The following is a 22,714-nucleotide window of genomic DNA, read 5'->3' on the forward strand; positions in this document are numbered from 1 at the left end:
GCCCTCTGCGGCCCCGGCGGCCCGCTCAGATCAGAATCGCCTCGATAATCATTGGCCCAGGACGCGCCCGGCCTCGTCTATCTGATCAATTCATCACGTCTGAGCACCGGGCCCCACGGGGCGGCTCCGGGAGCGCCGGGGCCTCGGTGCTGCCGCCGCCCTCAAAGGCCTCGCTGCACAGCGCCCGGGCCGGGCATCGCAGGGGGACAGCTTCTCATCTCGGGTGGGCCTGGCGGGGCTGGGGTCCCGACCCGATCAAATAAGATCAAGGTGTAGGCGGGGGAGGGGCGCAGGGGCGGGCGCACGCACTCGCCTTGCACGCACACACGCGCGCGCGCACACACACACACACACGCGCGCACACACGCACGCCTTCCACGCCACACCTCAGCAGCAGACATACCCGCCGCGCCTCAAGCCACGCTCCCCCGCAGAAGCGGAAGTCGCGTCCACTTTTAAAGCCCTTGCCCGCCCGTGAAGGACTCTGGGAAGAACCATAGACCGCAGGCCCGCTCTCTCCCCCCACAACCAACCTGGCCAAGAGCGCCCCCGCCAGGCTCGGAGGGGAATTCGGGACACAAAGGAAGGTGGGAGAAATCCTCCAGTCCGGAGTCCAGACTCTTCATCTGAGTAGCTAAACTGCCTCTTTAGTGTACTATCTCGTCTTTCTTTGACCTTCGATACAAGTTCTAGGCACAACATAACTCCACCTCCGGAGTTTTCAGGTAGATGCACACACACCGGCTCCCCCGAAGAAGCTACTGCATCGTACGGACATTGTGTGACCATCAAAAGACATGATGGCATTCACTAATGTGGATAAAGGTATACTTGGGGCAAAACCTAAAGTACTGAACTAAGTTCAATAAATTCAGCATATAACCAACAAAGTAGACAATGACAATAGGGAAAACAGATTTTTATTTTCAAGGATTTGTACAGACAATGAGGAATAAAAATTGTATTTCAACTATAAAATGCTCACTTCATTCTACCCTGGCATGCAAGGTTTATGGTGATGCCAGTTTGAATCCAGAGCATTATTGCTGTCCCCATTCCTCTACTCCTAAAAGACTCCCCCAAAGGAACAACTTCCTATACTTTCAGTCAAAAATATATGACACATCGAAGTAATGAGTTGAAACAGTTTATCTGTTTACATAAAGTCAAGAAATGAAAATTTCCTGCTGCATATTACCTTTACTCTGTGCACTTTTTGATAGTTTGGTATGAAAACATCTTAAAAATTAACAATTCAATAGTTTAAGTCATGATAACCCAAGAAGCTTGAAGAAGTTGGTTTGAACAACTAGAACTGTGAAATGGTGTCCATTTAAAATATCAAACAGCCCTAAGCATCAGCTTAATGACATCACTCTATTAGAAAATGAAAGTCTTTAAAGCTACAAAATAAATGCAAAACCTGTATTTTTTGGGGGTTACATTCCCTTTAGCCATCAAGTCCCAAACTTACACCCACTAGGTGTAACTCTTTCCATCCCACTCAACTTCCTTTCTCTCATGTGAAAGATCCTTAGACATGACCATGGAAAACAGTGAATTGTGGCAATTTTACCCTGTGGATCAATTCCTGAAGAGCCAACACCCACAGCTTGGAGATGACTAAACATGTAGTGTTTACTTGGTGACTTTCTATGCTACTAGAAACCCTCAAGGCACTAAACTGCCTATGTCAGAATCTAAACTTTGGACCAGTTTTTTTATTGCCACAAGTACTAACCGCAGCTAACAGTCCTCGGTCAAGTTTTACTTTAGTGGACAGTAACTTTATTGGCAGACCTGTGTCTACGTTTTATTCTCATAATCTGATATGAAACCAACTCTTTAAAAAAAATCCTAGGTTTTAAGGGCTGGAGAGATGGTACAGTGGGTAGGACACATGCCTTGCACATGGCTGAGCTGGGTTTGATTCTCGTACCTCATACGGTCCCCTGAGCCCGCCAGGAGTGATCCCTGAGTGCAAAGCCAGGAATAAGCTCTGACCAGGTGTGCCCCCCTAAAAAAAAAAAAAAACTAAAACAAAATTCTAGGTTTTGTAAATGTAACGTCTTGCAAATATAAGAAGAAATGGAGAAGTCTTACCTTCTAAAGTGAGTTGTCTGGAAGTTATCATATTCTTTGGACAAATATGTTTCAATCTCAGTTGCAAACCTCTATTTACCTCTATCCTTGTTTTATTAATGGATTTTATGACCTGTGCAATCATGCCTATGAATAGCAGTGACTTCTGGGGCTGGAGCGACAGCACAGTGGGTAGGGCATTTGCCTTGCATGAGGCCGACCCAGGTTCGATTCCCAGGATCCCACACAGTCCCCCAGGAGTTCCTGAGTGCAGAGCCAGGAGTTAACCTCTGTGGATCGCCAGGTGTGACCCAAAAAGGAAAAAAAAATAAAAATAACAGTGACTTCTCTTACTCAGTCTGATTATTTCATGTTCTTAAAACAAACAGAATTTCCATTTCCAACAGCTCTTAAAGAGTATTGTCATCGAAGAGAACTAAGAGTTGGCCTAGGGGTCAGAGAGATAGTACAGGGGTTAAGGCGCTTGTCCTGCATGCCACTGACTCCAATTCGATTTGCCAGCACCACATATACTCAGGCTTTTGATCACCAAGAGTGGTGATCACCTGAGCACAAAACCAGGAGTAGCCCCTGCAAACTGGCAGGTGTGGCTCCAAAGCCTCCTCAAAAAAAAAAAAAAAAAAAAAAGTAACTTAGAAAAACAAGTAATCAAAAATTGCCATAACAAACCAATTTAAACAAAGATTAAGTTTGTATCTTGAAAAATATCTAACAATACTTTCTTATACTAGTTGAATTTACTAGTATGTGAATTAATATACTAGGTGTATTTATTTCTACTACCCTACAAGCAAATATATTAGACAATTATTTTTTTTAATACCTTCCTTCTCTTTCCCTAGTGGTGGCATTTAAAACTGACTAACAGTATTCAGAACTCTGTAATTCAGAAAACTTGAAAAAACTTTAGGAACTAAAGAGTAGATTCATTTTCCTCATATTGATTGAAGTAATCTTTGGGGGGATACTGGTGAAGCTTGTTTTTTTAAGTTTTTCCCTTCTGGCCTCATTACAGGAAAGTAATTTCCAGTCTTATGAAGGCCCAGGTTCTTTCCGCATAGCTTACAGGCTACCAGCACACACAGCAGAGCATGTCATCTGTTCTCTTCCAGCAGCGAGGACTGTGCCTCTCATGTTCCCACATGGGCATCAAGTTCCAAAGCCAGAAAATTTCTTGGCATCTGCCTAACTCTTGTTTTCCTCCCAATGTTCCAAATCCAAATCAATCAAACACACAGTCTCTCTCTCTCTCTCTCTCTCTCTCTCTCTCTCTCTCTCCTGTAAATTCTCTCTCATTTCAAAAGTTTTGAACACACCTATATCCTTCCTTAAGGAGCCTCAGTTTACAAAGATTCTGAAGAACAGCTGAAGAACAAAATCAGGTAACAGGCTTTTAAGCAGAAAGTATGCAATCTTATCACCAGATGATGTGATTTATCTGGGCGCTTTATGCTCTCTGCCAAGGATTCATACACAGACCAAAGGAAGCTGGCTTTCTGGGATCCCCTGTAGCATAAATAATAATGTAACCATGAGGAATTCTCCCCCACAAATGTTAGGAGCAGGTGCTGCAGTGTCATCCTGGGGACTATGAGGATTTTATCTCAACTCTTCTAGGCTGCGCCCTGGCTGTCGACTGGTTCTTCACTCTTGTCCCCTTGACTGGCAGTTGTTGAGACTGACACTTTGGAATTCATTTTATGAACAGGACATAAAAGGCCATTACAACACAAGCAATTGCCACAGCAGCATGCAGTCTGGTTCCAATCACAGCGGCTGCCGGGAAGAAGCAGAAAGAAAAATCATATCCTGTCCTTCTAAAGTCTTCATTTTCTCTCTCTTTGACCCCTCTCCCACCTCCCCCCCTCCCAACACACACACCTAAAAAAAGTCTTCATTTTCAAAGTCACAGTTTAAAATCTCTAGTCACGGGAGCCAGAGAAAGAACTCAAGGGGCCAAGTGCATGCTTTACACGCAGACTGCTGCTGTTGGATCCCCTGCACCACATGCTTCCCTGAACACTGCCAGGAGTAGCCCCTGAGCACTGCAGAGTATGGCCCAAACACCAAACTAAAATAAGATCAAATTTCTAGTCAGATGACAAAACCTAGGAAGGAGTCAACCTGGGTTGGTCTCCAGCACCCTATATGATCCCCTGAACCAGTCAGGAATGATCCTTGAGTGCAGAGCCAGGAGTAAGCCTTGAACACTGCTGGATGTGGTCCAAAGCCCAATATATACATTTAATCAAGAATCTATTCAAGCGAGGGCCCCTCATACTGCTGGCATGGCCCTGGTGGTCCTGGGCACCCCAGATCTGAGCAGCACTGCAGGGCGGGGCCCTAGCATTGAAACATACACATGGGCTGACTGAGAATCCCTGGAAGCAGCTCTGGTTTCCTAAGCACTGTTTGGGAACTCCTTCCCCACCCCACCCTCCAAAACCTATCCACAAATGAACTGCAACACCACCTTAAAGACTGGAGAGATGCTAGATCAAGTAAGGTGCTTGCTTGGCACAGGGCTACCCTGGTTCACTCCCCAGCACTGCATATAGTCACCTGAGCCCTGCCAAGAGTGATCCCTTAGCAAAGAGCTAGGAGTAAGCCCTGAGTATCACGCTGTAGCCCCAACATCCACCAAAAATATACTACCTCTAAGTTCCAGGAGAGCATGCTGTTGGCTTACATTTTGCCATATTTTGAAAGATTTTAGAAGACAGTATTCCAGCTGAAGTTGCCCAAAATCAAAAGTTAAAAAGCATAATGAAATTAAAACTTAAAAGAATCTTCCCTGGCATCTCCTGGTCCCCTCAGCACCTCCTGGAGTGACCCCTAAGCACAGACCCAGAAACAGAGCTTGCTCCCCACCTTTCTTTGTACTTTCCCATCCGGAGATGGAAATCTCCTGTCCGGTCCTGATATTATCTTACCTTTGTAAAACACACCCCAAACTCCCTTCTTTTCAGATAGCAGCCAGGTTTTGAGACGAGGTACTTTCTTGAAGTAGGCACAGGTGCAAACAAAGAGCAAACCAAACACCAGAATCCCATCCAAGGAGTACACTGTTAAAGAAAAGAAAACCTTCACTGGGGGTCTGGCTGGGACAGGTGAAACCCACACAAAGCACCAAGGAACGAAGAGTGTGACACTAGCAAGATGGGAAACTCACCTGCATACCAACCCTTGACAGCACATAGCCAAGACCCTGGAGCTACCCACTTAAATAACTGTTCTCCAAAACTTTTTTTTTTTTTTGCTTTTTGGGTCACACCTGGCGATGCACAGGGGTTACTCCTGGCTTTGCACTCAGGAATTACTCCTGGCGGTGCTCAGGGGACCATATGGGATGCCAGGGATCGAACCTGGGTCGGCCGAGCACAAGGCAAACGCCCTACCCGCTGTGCTATCGCTCCGGCCCCACCCCCAAAACTTCTTGCAGACATCTGTTGAGTCATTTCACCATGTGCCTGTACCTTTCTGGTTATTTGTTTGTTTGTTTTTTTGCTTTTTGGGTCACACCCGGCGATGCACAGGGGTTACTCCTGGCTCTGCACTCAGGAATCACCCCTGGCGGTGCTCAGGGGACCATATGGGATGCTGGGAATCGAACCCGGGTCGGCCGTGTGCATGGCAAACGCCTTACCCGTTGTGCTATTGCTCCAGCCCCAACCTTTCAAGAACTATAATCCTGGGAATAGTGCATGAGGTTAGTGAAATCAGTCTCCTAAGAATAGCTAGGGATGGGAAAAGATTGAGAAGCAAAAGAATCTTTGGAATAGAGACTGCAGAGATAGTATAGCATAGGTAGAGTGCTTGCCTTGCACACAGCTGACCCCGGTTCAATTTCCAGCTCCCTATAGTGATCCCTGAGCACAGAGCCAGAAGAAAGCCCCGAGTACAGCTGGGTGAGGTCCAAAGACTCTCCCCCAACCCCTATCAAAAAAAAAAAAATCTTTGGGATCTGAACTAAGTGTTCTTCTTATTATAAATCACTCAAGTGATAAAGAGGTTTGGTATTTTTGCCACGTCTGAGATCTTCATCTGCTATTGAAAATTTTGTTAAGGCAAAGAGCTGGGGCTGGGCACGTGCTTTGATGCTGGAGTCTGTTCTCTCCCTAGCACTGCATGGAGCTCCCATATCCCCAAAAATGACCTCCGAGCATTGAATCTGGTCAAAAAAATGAGGCTGGTGAGATGATTTAAAGGGCTGCAGCTCATGTGGAATCCCTGGATTAAATCCCAGCACCACAGTCCCTGAAACAACTGAGCACCACCAGGGCATCCCTCAGCAAATAGCCCTCGGGACCAACCAGAGATGGCCTCCTCCCAACAATCATCTTCGAGACCAGAGCCATAGTACAGCAGGAAGGGCACCTGCCTTGCAAGTGGCCCACCGGGGTTTAATCACCGGCACCATATATGGTCCCCTGAGCCAAGAAGAGTGATACCTGAGTGCAGAATCAAGAGTACGCCCAGAGCACAGCCAGATGTGGCTCAAAAAAAACATAGAAAAAATGCAAGAGTTAGAATCATATGATTATCTATCACTTTCCTATGATTATCTGACACTACACACATGAACTTACAAATTTTTGCCAGAATTTGTGGTTGTTTTTGCTTTGCTGTTGCTTGGGGCCCACATCCAGCAACGGTTGGGGCTCATCTCTCTCTACTCAGGGATCACTCCTGGTACAGGCTGCTGGGGACTGAACCTGGATCGGGTATGTGTGAAGCAAGAGTCTCACCTACTGTTATGTCCACAGATTCTCATTTACTTTTTTTTTTTTTTTTGCTTTTTGGGTCACACCTGGCGATGCACAGGGGTTACTCCTGGCTCTGCACTCAGGAATTACTCCTGGTGGTGCTCAGGGAACCATATGGGATGCTGGGATTCGAACCCGGGTTGGCTGCATGTGAGGCAAACAAACGCTCTACCAGTTGTGCTATTACTTCAGCCCCCTATTTTTGGTTTTTAGGTCACATCTAGTGGTGCTCAGGGCCTACTTCTTGCTGTATGCTCAGCGGTCCCTCCTGGCAGGGCTCAGGGAACAATATAGGGTGCCAGGGAGTGAATTGGGGTCAACTATGTAGAAGGCAAACAACCTACCTGCTGTATTATTGCTCCTGCCCCATTGTTTACTTAAAAAGAAGGGGGGAAAAAAAAGCAGGCCAGGAAGAGAGCGCAACATGCTGGATCACATGCTGCAGATTTGGGAGCTGCAGGTCTAACGCCCAGTACTGGCCCCCCAGTATTGATGGGAGTGATGTTTCAAGAACAGAGCCAGGGGCAGCTGCCAGCGTGGTCCAAGACCAAAAAAAAATATGAGGTTCTGACATATGAAAAAACTCTGGAAGAACTTTCTATTTCTTACACATATAAACAATTTCTTGGACATGTTAGCACAATTAAATACCTAGCTACAAAGTTACTAGGCTCTAAAAGGGAAGAGGGTGACTCAAGTTTATTCAGCAACGAGGGAGGTGTCAAATGCCTCTTGATCAGTGCTTCCTAACTTTGTACCTTTGGCTGCCAGGAAACCATATAAGGACTAAAAAGGTATTTCACATTATCAGTATCTGCAAGTTCTAGACCCCTACCCCTCCCCTCCAATAAAACGGCCTCATACCTAAGTGTCATATAAGAAAGTCCTGATAATTAATCCTAAAATTGTTTTTGGTTTGGTTTGTTTGTTGGGGGGCCACACCCAGCTGTGCTCAGGGCTGACAAGCTCTGGCTCTCTCTGCCGCGGGGTCCAGTGGGGACTGCCCTCCCCAGAACGAGGTTCTGGGAAGAAAAGTCCCAGCGCAGAACTCCAGGCCTGCGAGCGCGGGCGCGGGGAGCCTGCAGGCGCCGAGCGGGCAGGTTGGGGGGCACCCGGCCGGGGGCGCCCAGAGGCCCAGGAGGGCTGGGCTGGAGGGGGCGGAGAGAAGGGCCACGTCAGAGCCGGCCCCGCCCGCCACGTCTCCGCTCCGACCCCGCACCCCCGGCACCAGCTCTCACCGTTCGTCATGGCGGCAGGGCCCGGGGCCGACGACAGGCTCCGGGGTCCGCGGCGGTCCGGGCGAATGCGGGGGACCCAGTAGCCGCTTGACACTTCCCGAACCCGGCAGCGGCGGCGGGCAGGAGCCGTAGTGCGCAAGCGCGAGGGCGGGCGGGCGGGCCCTGGACAGGGCCAGGCGCGGCGAGCAGATGGCCGAGCCTCCGAGCGCGGCCAGGCGCGGCGAGCTGATGGCAGAGCCTCCGAGCGCCAGGCGCGGCGAGCAGATGGCAGAGCCCCCGAGCGCGATAAACGCGGCGGGATTGCCGAGGAGGAACTGAGGTCCGGGCGATTTTCTGTGCGGCCGGAGTAACCAGATTTCTCTGTTGGGTCACCCGGCGGTGTTCAGGGGTCACTCCTGGTGGGGATCCGGGGACCTCAGTTGGTGCCGGGGATCGAACATGGGCCAACCGCCTACAAATGTAGCGAGCGCCCTACTCCCTGCATTATCTCTTCGAGGTCTCACTCTGCTCCGTAACTGCCGCGGTGTAACCTGGACCATTGGCGTCTTGGCTCTCGGAAATTGCAGTTCTGCCGTTTATTGTGTGTTGATGCTGGCGGGGTGTGGGCCCTCTTCCAGGGAGGCGAGCTCGCATGACTTTCTTACTCGTGTATCTGGGAAGCTGAGAAGTCAGACTGAGCCTGAACCTCCGAGATGGAGTAAGGAATATCTTAGCGGAAAGACCACATCGCGGGCTGGGCGCTTGCACGTGGCTCAGTCCCCAGCACTCCGTCTGCTTCCCCGAGCTGAGTGCTGCGCCAGGGGTAAGACCTAAGCACCGCCAACTGTGGGCCCCCTAAAGAGAGAGCGAGCGCAAATACCCTATTTTAGATTTTAAAGCTCCACTCCATCGGGAAGCCGTCAGATAATTGTTTATTTGTATGGGTTTTTCTAAGGAGAGCCTTGATGCTCTCCTGTGTTTAGTTGACACTAGCGTCACTTTGGACTTTAACCGGGAATGCCAGTATTTGGACAGCGCTTCACAGCAACGCTTTTTATAAACGGAGATAGATAGCTGAAGAGGTGGTGTGATGTTGGTGGTGAAGCGGGAGGAAAAAGACGGTCAATTTCTCCCCATCCGCCTCTCACACCCAGGACCCAAGGTTACTGGGTTCTTGTCTCACCTCGCAGAAAATAATTTCAGGAGTAGACAAACAGTGAAGTAAAACAGATTTTATTTGGAGGTTTACAAGGAGAGGAGGAAGAGAAAGTGGGAGAGAGTGGAGAGTAACATGCTCAAGAGAGAAAGCAGGCTTTTCCAAGGGCAGAGAGAGCCCCTACACATATCCAAGCATTAGACATGAAAGTACACATCTCAAGAAGGGAGATGCAGGCTGGAGTGATAGCACAGCAGGTAGGATGTTTGCCTTGCATGCGCTGACCGGGGTTCGATTCCCAGCATCCCGTATGGTCCCCTGAGCACCTCCAGGAGTAATTCCTGAGTGAAGAGCCAGGAGTAACCCCTGTGGGAGATGTGGGCACACATGTGCTTGGGCGCCACATGTGCTTGGCCATGTAGGCACAAGCAGCACATGGGCTTGGGCAGCTTATGCATGCCTTTCCTTTGTTCAAAGTGGCTTATTATATAGGGTTTTTCTATCCTGCCCCCACATGGGGCAATAGACCCTGATAAGAGTCCACTGCTAGGGTTGTTGCTAAGTGAGTTGAGTTGGATGCAACCTTTGAAACTCCTTTTTTTTCTTCAGGTTATCTGTTTTATTTTGGGTAAGTCAGAGTGGTCTGAAAGTCTCAACAGTTTCATTAAATCACATTTTAAAACCTATGTTCACAGTAGTTCCTTCTAATACTTCCAGCGTTTGGAAGGCTGCAGTGAGTTCTATTTTACTTCTGATACCAGCAACTTGTCTCATTTTCCTTTTTCCTTTTTAAGTCTTGTTGGAGGTTTATCAATTTTTTTTGGGGGGTCATACCTGGCGATGCATAGGGGTTGCTGCTGGCTCTGCACTCAGGAATTACCCCTGGCAGTGCAGAGCCCACCTGCTTCTCTCTGCAGTCTGAGACAACTGCAAGGCATTTCTCTTTTGTGGCTCAGGTTCTGAGGGGCCTCTGCTGCAGTGCCCTCTGCTGGCCGCAGCGTGCATCTCCGCTCAAAAGAAGAAAAGCTCCTAAGGCCTCGTTGGAGCTAGAGTGGAGAAATGTGACCAAATGGACTGATGCAGGGGATGGAGTGATAGCATAGTGGGTAGGGTGTTTCAGTGCTGGCTTCGATTCCCAGCATTCCACATGGTCCCCTGAGCACCGCCAGTTATTCCTGAGTGCAGAGCCAGGAGTTAACACCCTGTGCATCGCCAGTGTGACGCAAAGAAAAAAAAGAAAGACTGATGCAGAGTAGACGCCTTCCCAAGAACTAACAAAGATGCATAAATTTTAAAAAAGGGGGGGCAGAGCGATAGTACAGTGGGTAGGGTGTTTGCCTTGCACACGGCCGACCTGCGTTCAGTCCCCTGCATCCCATATGGCCCCCCAAGCACTGCCAGGAGTAATTCCTGAGTGTGGAGCCCTGAGTGTGGAGCCAGGAGTAATCTGAGCCAGCTTGGTGTGACCCAAAAAGCAACAACGACAAAAAAGAGGAAGATATACAAGCAGAACAGAAGACAAATCTAGATATAGGCATTAACTTACACATGGAAATTCGAAAAGAACTGCTCAGAGCTCAAAAACAAAATTCCCAGTGTTGGAGCAATAGCACAGCAGGTAGGGTGTTTGCCTTGCACATGGCCGACCCGGGTTCAATTCCCAGTATTCCATATGGTCCTCTGAGCACCGCCGGGGTAATTCCTGAGTGCAGAGCCAGGAGTGACCCCTATGCATAGCCAGGTGTGACCTGAAAAGTCAAAATAAAGAAAAATTCTAAAACAGGTGTGGAGTGAGAATACAATGGGTGGGGCGCTTGCCTTGCCTATGGTTCATCAGGGTTTGATTCTCATATAGTCCTCTAAGGCCCTCCAGGAATAATCCCTGAGCTGGAAAAGGGCTGGATAAAGCAGGTCAACAGAAAGGAATGAATGGGTGGGAGGGGGTGGAATTGACCTTTCAGTGAAGACCTTAATGTAGTATACACACATTCTGATTTTCAGTGATGCTCACCTGAAATTCATATATTGTAATTCAATGTTACTTCACAAAAACATCAAAAGGAAAAATAATTCTAAGGGGCCAGGGAGATAGGTCAAATAGCTGGTACACAGGCTTTGCATGGGAGAGGCCCAGGTCATATCCCTGGACCTTGAGGTCCCCCATTATCACAAATGTAACCCCTGAGGGCTGTAGAGATAGAACCAGAAGGTAGAACACTTGCTTTGCATGCTGCCAACCCAAGTTCAATCCCCAGCAGCCCATATGGTCCCCTGAGCACCAGTATTGATTCCTGAATGCACAGCCAGGAATATCCCATGAGCACTGCCGGGTGTGACACAAAAACAGAAACAAAAAAGTAATCCCTGAGCACCACAGGAGTGACCCAATACCCAGCAAAACAAAACAAAAATATTTTAAAAGCATGACCTTTTTGGGCCCAAAGAGGAAGCTCAGAGAGGAATACAGACTTTGCAGTAGGAACCCCAGATTCTATCCAGGACAACACATGCTCCCTGGAGCACCAACAAGGGAGGGCCCCAACTCCAGCACAGCAGGTGACCCAAAAACTAGAGTGACAACAAACCCCCCCCCCCTTTTTTTTTTTTTTTTTGCTTTTTTTGCACTCAGGAATTACTCCTGGCGGTGCTCAGGGGACCATATGGGATGCTGGGAATCGAACCGGGTCGGCCGCGTGCAAGGCAAACGCCCTACCCGCCCTACCCGCTGTGCTATTGCTCCAGCCCCAACAAATACCCTTTTCTATCTACTTTTGTTTGTTTGTTTGACATTTGGGTTACACTTGGCAGTGTTCAGGTCATATTCTTGGCAGAACATGGTGGAACCATTTGGGGCACCCACGAGTGAGCCCGGATCAACTGCATATGAAACAAATAAATGCCCTGCCTGCTGTGCTATCGCTCTGGTCCCTTACCGAATATTTTTATCCAGGACTTTTATTTTATTTTATTTGGTGGTGGTGGTGGTGGTAGTGCTAGGATTTGAACCCAGGTCAGATAAACTCAAAGAGATCAGTTATATGATTCAGCCACATCTGCAGCCTCATATTTTGTAGAATTAAAAACACATCCAGGGTCCAGAGTGAAGTAAAGAGGGTAGGGTTTTTACCTTGCACACAGTTGACCCAAGTTCAATCCCTGGCATCCCATATGATTCCCCTGAGCATTGCCATGAGTGATCTCTTACTCCGCAGAGCCAGGAGTTAAGTCCTGAGTACAGTTGGGTGTGGCTCAAAAACCAAAAAGGAAGGAAAAAAAGAGAGAAAAGAGAGGGAAGGAAGGAAGGTGGGAAGGGAGGAAGGAGTCATCCAAGGGACTAGAGAAAGAGTGTGTGCACGTGGCTGACCTGAGACCAGTCCTGGTATCCTATATGGTCCCCTGAGTTTCACCAGGAATGATCTCCAAGTAATCCCTGAGCACCACTCAATTTGGGGGTATAGCCCCAAACCCCCCAAATTAAAAATGTTAATTACATAAGAAATCTGATGCCTAGGGGCTGGAGCAATAGTACAGTGGGTAGGGCGTTTGCCTTGCACTCGGCCGACCTGGGTTCAATTCCCAGCATCCCATATGGTCCTCTGAGCACCGCCAGGGGTGATTCCTGAGTGCAGAGCCAGGAGTAACCCCTGTGCATTGCCAGATGTGACCCAAAAAGCAAAATAAAAAAAAAAAGAAAGAAAAGAAAGAAATCTGGTGCCTAAAGAAGGCCCCTGGATGAGGTTACATAGCTCGTTAGATCAAAACCCAGATCTGACTTCAAAGCTCACTTTCCCATTATTGCACCACCTAGAATTAGGATACTCTCCACTAACAGTGATCTGCCTTGATTTTGTTCCAAGCACTGTGTTTCTGTCACCCTGGAGAACCCCATAACCTCACATGAGGCCAAAGTGTGAGTCACTGGCTCTTGTAGCTCAACTACAAGAATAAATTAAGTCCCACTGACTGGGGACACAATTCAGATAGTCCTTCCTTGTAAAAAACTAAAGCCAGGGACGCCAGCTGTAAAAAACTAAAGCACGCGGAGGGGGCGAGTACACTCGCGGGCTCTCCGGGCGGCTCTGTCTCACCACCCGCGTTCGGTGCTCTGGAACCGCAGTGTGTGGACTGGACCGGGACAGCCGGTGGTCAAGGACAGGCGAAGGAAGAACGAGGACCAAGCTGGTTGCTGATTACTTACCGTTTATTCAATCTTCAATCTTTCTCATCTCCCGCACTCCCAGCTCCGGCCTCTCTCTGGATCTACTGCTCAACTCTGCTTCTCTCTGGCTTCTCTCTCTCCTCCCTCTACTTCTCTCCCGATCTCTCTCTCAGTGGGTCTGGCCCTCGGAAACAAGATACAAAAACCAAAACCGAAGCCTTCTTTGGGCTGAAAGCACTCGGATTTACATCCCAAAGACCAGGCTGGGCTGCAGCAAGAAATCTACATGTCAATTACAAACTAGACAGCACCTGAAATTTACATCCCAAAGACTAGGCTAGCACCTTAGATCTGCAGGTCAAAGATCAGCTAGGTTTCTGTGACAAAACTCCAGAAGGCAGCTGGAAAAGGGGAAATATTCCAACATCTCCCCCCTTTTTGTTTAGAACAGATTTTAACCATAAAATAAAATGCTAGGCACAAAAAGTTCAATAACACTAGCAGAACACCTATTCTCTAGGACAGATACGCTTTCAGCAGGGCCCATCCAAGGATGAAATCCCAAGGTTGTGTTTCTCCTCTCCGTCCAACAAACATATAAGCATTCACAATATTAATCATTTTGTATGGGCATAGCAAGAGATGCATAAAACTTTTAGAATTGCTCTCCGGGGGTCACCTCATCTCAGACTATAGCGCTCAGGCCAGATTAGTCTTTCCTCACCCTAGCAGGGTCCAAATCTAGTATCACTGTTTGGATCATGACAACATTTGTCCATGATCAAGCTCTTAACTTATAGTTAAGCATTAGGCACTTTGGCCAGGCCCATCTCGATGCCAGGGTAGCACACAACTCACCGCTTGCCCTGGGTCCTTCTTGTCCCACGTCGGGACCGTGCTTTGGGGGTGCTAGGAAGTAAGGGCAGCTGAGGCTTAGGTCAAGAGAACAGATGCCCTGGAGGAAAACATCATGTAGAGTCAAATGACTCCCAGCTTACAAAAGCATAACATTTGTTAAGTCTTCCTGTGTCCATACAAAAAGGACTTGCTCTGAATAAACTATGCAAAGGACTCAAGGAGAAGAGAAAAACATTATTTACAAGTCAACAGAACACTAAGAAAGAAGCTACAAATAAACAAAGAGGAATAGGAGCACTGTAACGGGAGTAACCCAATAAACCTAAACTACGTGAGGCTATGTTATCCTACACTTCCTGGATTCATTTCTGCTTCCACTGTGGAACAGGAAGTTGTTGCCAAATGCCAATCAGCCAAGAACAGTGGCTTGTTTGTTAGGGTTGTGGCCACTGTGGCTAATGCTAATCAGTCATGGGTATCATGACTGTGGCATTCTGGTTTCACCAAAGAGAAAGTTCAGTCCCAGAGGCACAGCTTGCAATAATAGCTTCATTTGAATCACAACATATTGAAAAGGGATGTTAAACAGGCATTAATTTATGCTACCATTGTTTGCTCCAGGGACTCCTCAGACTCAGGAATGAGATAGCCTTTGGGAACTCAAAGATGAATGAAAAACAGATTGTTCTCAATACAATTTAGAAGACTTGATAAAATGTGTATGTAAATAACCAGAAAATGCAGTAGCAAGTAAGAAGTGTGTAAGGAACTGAAAATGAAACCCAGGTTTCCTGCATGTCAAGCATGTACTTCACACTAACTCACAACTCCAGCTCCAACATTGCAGTAATTTTGCACTTAATTTTGGACCTCAGGTTTGAAGATTGAGTTATTGTCATTGCACACAAGTTGATTAAATATTATCATAACGGACCCATCCAAAGTCCTTCAATTCACACATTCCTTTCATCCCTATTTTTTTTTTTTTTGCTTTTTTGGGTCACATCTGGCGATGCACAGGGGTTACTCCTGGCTCTGCACTCAGGAATTACCCCTGGCCGTTCTCAGGGGACCATATGGGATGCTGGGATTTGAACCCGGGTCGGCCGCATGCAAGGCAAACGCCCTACCCGCTGTGCTATCTCTCCAGCCCCCTCATCCCTATTTTTATTTCTCCTACCCTGCAACCTGTCTAATGTATCAAATGTCTATACTTTTTCATATATTTCTATCAAATGTGCACTGTTGTGTGTTTTTAGTTTACATATATAGTACGGTCTTGTCTATATCACTGTCTCTTTATTTTTTTAAATTTTATTTTTTAATTTTTTGTGTGTTTTTGAGTCATACCTGGGGATGCACAGGGGTTACTGCTTGCACTCAGGAATTACTCTTGGTGGTGCTTGGGGGATCACATGGGATGCTGGGAGTTGAACCTGGGTTGGCTGCATGCAAGGCAAATGCCCTACCTGCTGTACTATCGCTCTAGCCCCTCACTGTCTCTCTTTAAACAGCTACATGTTTCATTTGTTTGTCCTGTTTGGTGGATATATCCTGTGGTGGATTACTCCTGGCAGGGTTTGGGGGACTGTAGGATGACATTACTTTGTCATTGCCTCCATCCTGCCCCTCAGTGATGTTTTGCAAAGAGCTTTAGCTGATTTTTCGGGAGAAATTTCCTCCCACTATCCAGCAGGAAAAACTTGGGATTTTTTTTTAGAAAACCCAGTTTTCATTTCCTCCATCATTCGCTCCTCTCCTATTCTTGATGCTCCAGTATATTATATTGATGGCTCTGCCTCAGGGAAAGGCAGAATTTCTGGACCCTCCATAACCACAACAGTAAACACTAACTATACCTCTGCCCAGCAAGTGGAACTTGCCACTTTGGTGTATCTACTCTCCCATGTGCCAGGACCTGCTAATATAGTCTCAGACTCAGCTTATGTGGTTGGTCTCTTCCCTGGCATCGTGACAACTGCTCTAAATGCTCCCAATCCTATAGTCCAACAATTGCTTGAGCAACTACAAGCGCTTTTACAAAAGTGCTCTGAATCAGTTTTTATTACTCATATCAGATCTCACTCCACTCTTCCGGGACCTATGGCCTGGGGAAATGAAGCCGCTGATCTCTTGGTGGCACCAAATTTTTACCTCTGCTGCAGAAGAGCACCAGGCCTTCACACAAATGCCTGGCGTCTTCATATTCATCATCGTATCCCAATTTGAGAAGCCAGGCATATTGTCCATGCTTGCTCCGTTTGTGCTCCTTTACACTGTACCTCCCATGTGGCAGGGGCCAGTCCCCGAGGTCTACAGACCAATGAATTATGGCAAATGGATGTTACGTCACGTGCTTCCCCAAGAAACCTTTTCTCCATGTAACTATAGATACTTATTCTCGCTTCACATGGGCTGTTCCCATGACTTCTGAGAGAACCAAAGCAGTCTGCTCCTTCCTACTAGAATGTTTTTCTGTTATGGGCGTTCCCTCTGCTATTAAAACTGACAACGGCCCAGCCTATACTAGTAAAGCTTTTCAAGATTTCTGTGATGAGTGGCAAATTAAACACATTACTGGAATCCCTTACAACCCTCAGGGTCAAGGCATAGTCGAACGTGCCCATAGAACCCTCAAAACACAATTATTGAAAAACAAAAAAGGAGGTATGCCTCCACTTGATTCCTTGTCCCTGACATTGTTTACTTTAGACTTTTTATTTATTTTGTTTTATTTTGTTTTGCTTTTTTGGGTCACACCCGGCGATGCACAGGGATTACTCCTGGCTCATGCACTCAGGAATTACTCTTGGAGGTGCTCGTGGGACCATATGGGGTGCTGGGATTCGAACCTGGGTCTGCCGCATGCAAGGCAAACGCCCTACCCGCTGTGCTATCACTCCAGCCCCAACTTTAAACTTTTTAGATTTACCTCAAGGAGAGCCCTATACAGAAGCTGAGAGGCATTTTCAGGAAGATGCACAGACTCAAGAAACTATTAATTCTCCCATTTGTATTAAAGTTGACAAAGAATGGGTAGCAGGGAAACTCCTCATTCAAGGAAAAGGCTATGCTTTTGTTTCAACAGATGATAACCCCGCTGGGAAACTTTGGGCCCCATTACGTCTTGTCAGAAGTAGAATTCAATCACCTGATTTGGATCTCAGACCACCAGAGACTCACAACCCTTCAAATTCCAGCTCTTATTCATCTCCAAACTGATCTCAGCTAGAGGTCACAAGGAAAGAAGAGGAGCCAGCATCAGAGGACCTAGAGCAAAGGCCTCTAGCTCCTTACACATTTTATGAGGTCACATTAGGACCTTCCCTTATGCTCCTCTTTTACAGGTTATGGATTGGACAAGGCCAGGCCTCCATATTTGAATTAACAGCATTTTACTTTTACCCTTTCCTTGGGATTCACAGGTTCCTGAAGGAGAAAGAAATGACTTTTAACAGGAACACCTTCTCATTTCTCTCTAGGATATCCATTGGTATTGGAGCTTCCCTCTGACTCTTTCTATTCACAGGCATGGAGACCAAACCCCAACTGTCAAAGCCTCTGATAACTTTTAAAAAGTGTTTTTTCAAAACATAAGCTAGGTTACACATCTATGACTGCCGAGGAACCTGACCAGAGAATGGCTGTATTCCCCTGCTGAAGTTCTCCTGCCAGAAGTTGTGATGCTCCTGTTTCAGTGCTCCCTGAATGATCCAGTGATTCCTGAAATTTATTGGACTCCTAATAGCCGCTTCCCTAAGACTCATTGCTGCAACCACTACTGATGCTGTTACAGGAACAACTCTTCAGTTTTGATCCAGACACTTCATTTCTTCAGAACAGGACTAAAATGACTCTTAATCATTGGTGACTCTTGCCACCCCTGGACAGTGCAGGACAATTGGACGCTTTACTACAAGCACTGCTCTGGGCCCAGGGTTGGACTGAAATCTTAGTACAACTAATAAGACTGTATTGTGATTTAGAATTGTGTTGTGATTTGGAATTATACTGTATTTAGAATTGTTCCTCTTTCTATTTCAAATTTTTGTAATTTTGTAAACAGAACAGGGGGAGATGTAGGATGACATTATTTTGTCCTCTCCCCCCCTTGCCACGAGGAGCTTGTCCCGGTTTTTCCCGGAGTTTAAGCTTACCCCAGTCTCACCCATCAAGGTGTTCCCGAATCACTCCCATCCCTTTGTTTAGCTTGTAATCACTTCTCTATGCTCTCTTCCCCAAAACAGTTAATCCGCTTTCCCTTAATCTGACTCTGCTAATTTGTAAGGTCAGACTTTCCTACGACACTGAATATTATAACATTGCCTTTCTCCCCTTTTTATGCCCTTTGAATAATTTACTTTAAAGCTATGTCTTTTTTGTATAGACACAAGAAGACAATATTATGTTTTTGTAACTTGGGACTTAATTGACTTCAAATATTATTCCCCTCCAAAATATGGCTTCTGTCTTAGGTGTTCCTCCTGGGCTTCTTGTTCATCTGCTCAGAAGAAAATCAGCTGCTGTGGGGGACCGAGACCCTGGGAAAAGGAGAACTTAGCCATTTCCCCAGACAGGGAGTGCCCACCAAGATATTGTAAGACTGCATGTCACAAGAAGCAGTTAAACTGTTTCTGATATTCTGAAATAGACATCCTGTACCAAGGGTGAAACCCACAAAGATGACAGGCATATCATGTTCCAGCCTGCTGATCCCCCTTACGCAACTGCCCCGCAAATGCCCTGCATGATCCACCCTGGCCCCCTTGCATGCAAGCCTTGCCCTTCAGCCTATATATTCTGTATACTCGCCTTCAATATACGAGACCTTGACAACAGTTCCTTGCTTGGTCTCCCTCTTCTTTGTTGCTCTTGCTATTTCAGGTAGCGCCTCTTCAGACCCTGAAATAACTTGGTCCAGCAGGACGGGACAAGCTGCCATGTTGTAATCTGCCCTGTGGAGAATACCAAGGAACTGAGAATGGAGACAAGCCTCTGATGATGGCCATAAGGAACCACAACCCTCATTCAACAACTGGAAGGACTTACATGGAACAGAACCCCTCTGACAGCCATGGAAGCACTTCTGGAAGAGGCTCTTCAGCCATCAGTGCTTCAGAAAAGACTAGGATCCCATCCTACATCCAAACTGAAGCCCAAGACACTTGATTTGAGATGCCCAGTTAATCTGTACCAATTCTTGGCCCATAGGAGATGGAGAAATGTTTCACTGTTTTTTTTTGTTTTGTTTTGTTTTTTTACTTTTTTTTTTTTTTTTTTTTTTGCTTTTTGGGTCACGCCTGGCGATGCACAGGGGTTACTCCTGGCTCTGCACTCAGGAATTACCCCTGGCCATGCTCAGGGGACCATATGGGATGCTGGGATTTGAACCCGGGTCGGCCTCATGCAAGGCAAACGCCCTACCCGCTGTGCTATCTCTCCAGCCCCTGTTTCACTGTTTTAAGGTATGTTTTGGTAAAATTTATTACACACGATTAATATACATAACTACACACATCACTTGTATCACTTCTCATCCTGTTGCACATCGATTTGCTGGAGCGGGCGCTAGTAATGTCTCCATTCACCCCTATCTTGTGCTAGTGTAGCCCAATGGCGTCTGCTTGCTCCAGGAATAGGAAGAGCCTCAAACTGTTCATTCAGGGTCTTGACGAAGAAGTCTGACCATCTTGTTGGTCTGCGGCCACGCAGTCTTTTGACGTCCTGTGGAATCCAGTTGGTAACAGCTCTAGTTCAGCAGTCATCTCTAAATCACATTACGTGTTCAGCTCATCTGATTTTTGACGCCTTGGCAAATGAGGCAGCGTCCCTGATTCTTTTTTTTTTTCAGGGTTGGTTAACACTTTATTTTGGAAAGTTGGGAAAATGTATGGATTTTTTTGGGGGGGGATTTTATTTTATTTATTTATTTTTTTATTATTGAATCACCATGTGGAAAGTTACAAAGCTTTCACGCTATTGTGGCCACATGACTTCATATCTCTTCATTCTCAACGATGGAAAACAAATTATCAAATGTTCCTTTCCAGCAGGTCCGAGTCTTGGCATGGGGGGAAACTCCAAACAATAATAGTGAGTTTTTTGTTTGAATGTAATCAAAGTAAAGAGAAAGTGAAGTGAAATTTATCAGCTACACAGGCGGGGTGGGGGGCTAGAGGGGCGGGGTGGGGGTGGCGGGGTGGTTCACTGTGGTTCTTGGTGGTGGAATATGTGCACTGGTGAAGGGATGGGTGTTGGGGCATTATGTAACTGAGACTTAAGCCTGAAATCGTCCCTGATTCTTGATCTTCGATGGAGGTGGGAACTCTGGATTCCTTCTCTCATTTGAGTGAAACGTGATACTCCAAGCATAGCTCTTTCGATTCCTCTTTCGGAGACCCGATTAGGATTCTCATCCTGTTTTCGTAGGCCCAGGTCTCTGACACGTATGTTAGTGCAGGAAGAACGGTGGAGTAGAAAAGATGTGCCCAGAGCCAGAGGTTTTTCATCCTCTTAACAATTTCTTTGACGGTCTTGAAGGCGTTCCATGCTGCTCTCTTCCCCCTGTGCAGCTCAGGTACTGGGTCGTTCATCATGTTGAGTTCTCAACCTAGGTACACATAGCTGCTGCGTTCAGAGATGTTCGTTCCATTGAGAGCAAATGGAACGTCAGGAACTATTCCGTTTCTCGTGAACATTGTCTTCGTGAGATTCAACTGCAGTCTGACCTTTCTGCACTTACGGTCGAAGTCGGCCAGCATTTGTGCTGCTTGGCTAATGTTTGGTGTTATTAGAGCAATGTCTTCAGCGAAGTGTAGGTAATGTAGTTGCTGACTGTCCACACTCCCATTCCTTCCCATTCCAGTCGTCGCATGACGTTCTTGAGGGTGCCACTGAAGAGTTTCGGTGAAATGGTATCGCCCTGCCGAACTCCTCTCTTAACATTGATAATAACTTCCTTGTAGAATGGTGAGATCCTGGTGTGAATCCGTAATACAGCTCACGGAGGATCCTGATGTACTGAGGTTGAACACCCTATTTGTCTAGGGCTTCGATGACTGCTTCAGTCTCAATAGAATCAAAGGCCTTCTTTAAATTGGTGAATGTTAGACAGAGTGGCATCTTGAACTCTCGCAAAACCTCAATGAGTTTGGTCACCGTGTGGATATGGTTGATCGTGCTGAATATTTTTTGGAACCTGGCTTGCTCAAATGGTTGTCCTTCGTCTAGTGTTCTGCCAATCCTATTCAGGATGAATCGAGTGAACAACTTGTAGATGATGGACAACATGCAGATCAGGCGATAGTTGCCGATGTCATGGATGTCTCCCTTCTTGTACAACAGGATGGTCCTGCTGGTTTTCCATTGGGATGGAACCTTGCATTCAGACAGGTAGCGTGTGAAGAGCCGAGCCAGTGTATTGACGAGTACTGGCGGCAGATTCTTCAAGTGTTCGGGTCTGACCTTGTCTGGACTGGGTGCTGTATGCTTCTTTACAGATGAAATGGCGTGTCAGATTTCGGAAGGGAGATCTCTGGGAACGACATATCCATCCTGCGGAATTTGGTATGTGGGCAGGTGGATGTGGCTGTCAAAGAGATCCGAGTAGAAGTCATGGATAACCTTCTCCATTGCCCTTCTGGAAATTGGGAACTTCTGGAAGTTCTGGACTTCTGAAGTTCTGGAACTACACACATAATTTTTTTTTTTTAGGGTCACACCTGGCAATGCTCAGGGGTTTCTCCTGGATCTGCACTCAGGAATTACTCCTGGTGTTGCTCGGCGGATCATATGGGATGCTGAGAATCAAACCCAGGTTGGCCGTGTGCAAGGCAAACACCCTACCTACTATGCTATAGCTCCATCCCCCTTCACACATAATTTAAAAACACATAATGCCCTAGGGCTGGAGAGATAGTACAGGGCTTAAGGCACTTGCTCCCACTGACCTCAGTTCGAATCCCCTGAGCACTGCCAGCAATCACTCCTGAGCACAGAGCCCATGAGCACTACTGGTGCAACCCACCCCCCGTTAAAATCAATTATAGATAATGGCCTAAATGTAACTTAAAAGTAAAATAAAGGTCTGGGGATGTAGCTCAGTAGTGGGGCCTTGCATGATGATTCTTTGTTTTTTTCCCTCTGTATAGCAATAAGTTAAAAAGTAAATTATCACTGTATAATTGTCATCCCATTGTTCACTGATTTGCTTGAGCAGGCGCCAGTAATGTCTTCATTCGTCCCTAGTATCCCTAGTGATAGTGTAGCTCGATGGCGTATTGGGGGCTCTTTCAGGATCAGGGGAATGAGGACCGTTGTTGTTACTGTTTTTGGCATATCGAGTATGGCACGAGTAGCTGACAGGCTCTGCCATAAAAAGTAAAATAAAGATAATAAAATATGTCTTTTAAAATGTAAATGTTCAGGGGGGCTGGAGCGATAGCACAGCGGGTAG

At 46.8% G+C, this 22,714-nt stretch overlaps 1 protein-coding gene, 1 long non-coding RNA gene and 1 other non-coding gene across 3 annotated transcripts; 1 reads left to right on the forward strand and 2 right to left on the reverse strand.

Annotated features, from left to right (window-relative positions):
- Window positions 1-25: 25 nt before the first annotated feature.
- Window positions 26-438, reverse strand: LOC129405463 (small Cajal body-specific RNA 2). The gene has a single exon (XR_008630602.1). It is a non-coding gene; the product is annotated as a small Cajal body-specific RNA 2 (non-coding RNA).
- A 466-nt stretch (window positions 439-904) lies between these two features.
- Window positions 905-8,252, reverse strand: TMEM167B (transmembrane protein 167B). Its single transcript, XM_004620049.2, has 3 exons — window positions 8,108-8,252; window positions 5,037-5,168; window positions 905-3,879 (listed from the first exon to the last, which is right to left on the reverse strand). The coding sequence occupies exons 1-3, from the start codon at window positions 8,115-8,117 to the stop codon at window positions 3,797-3,799; spliced, it is 225 nt and encodes a 74-aa protein (XP_004620106.1). The 5' UTR covers window positions 8,118-8,252; the 3' UTR covers window positions 905-3,796.
- A 39-nt stretch (window positions 8,253-8,291) lies between these two features.
- LOC129405065 (uncharacterized) lies at window positions 8,292-19,546 on the forward strand. The gene is made up of 3 exons (XR_008630280.1): window positions 8,292-8,909; window positions 18,735-18,856; window positions 19,144-19,546. It is a non-coding gene; the product is annotated as an uncharacterized LOC129405065 (long non-coding RNA).
- Window positions 19,547-22,714: the final 3,168 nt, after the last annotated feature.

The sequence above is a fragment of the Sorex araneus genome, chromosome 5 (assembly GCF_027595985.1).
Source record: "Sorex araneus isolate mSorAra2 chromosome 5, mSorAra2.pri, whole genome shotgun sequence".
Lineage (NCBI taxonomy): Eukaryota > Metazoa > Chordata > Mammalia > Eulipotyphla > Soricidae > Sorex > Sorex araneus.

What these genes read in the sequence shown, in the direction of transcription:
- TMEM167B (XM_004620049.2), bottom strand. An exon ending in TTGGGGTGTGTTTTACAAAG is followed by an intron (nt 3,880 to 5,036) that starts GTAAGATAATAT and finishes TCTTCCCGGCAG; the next exon opens with CCGCTGTGATTGGAACCAGA.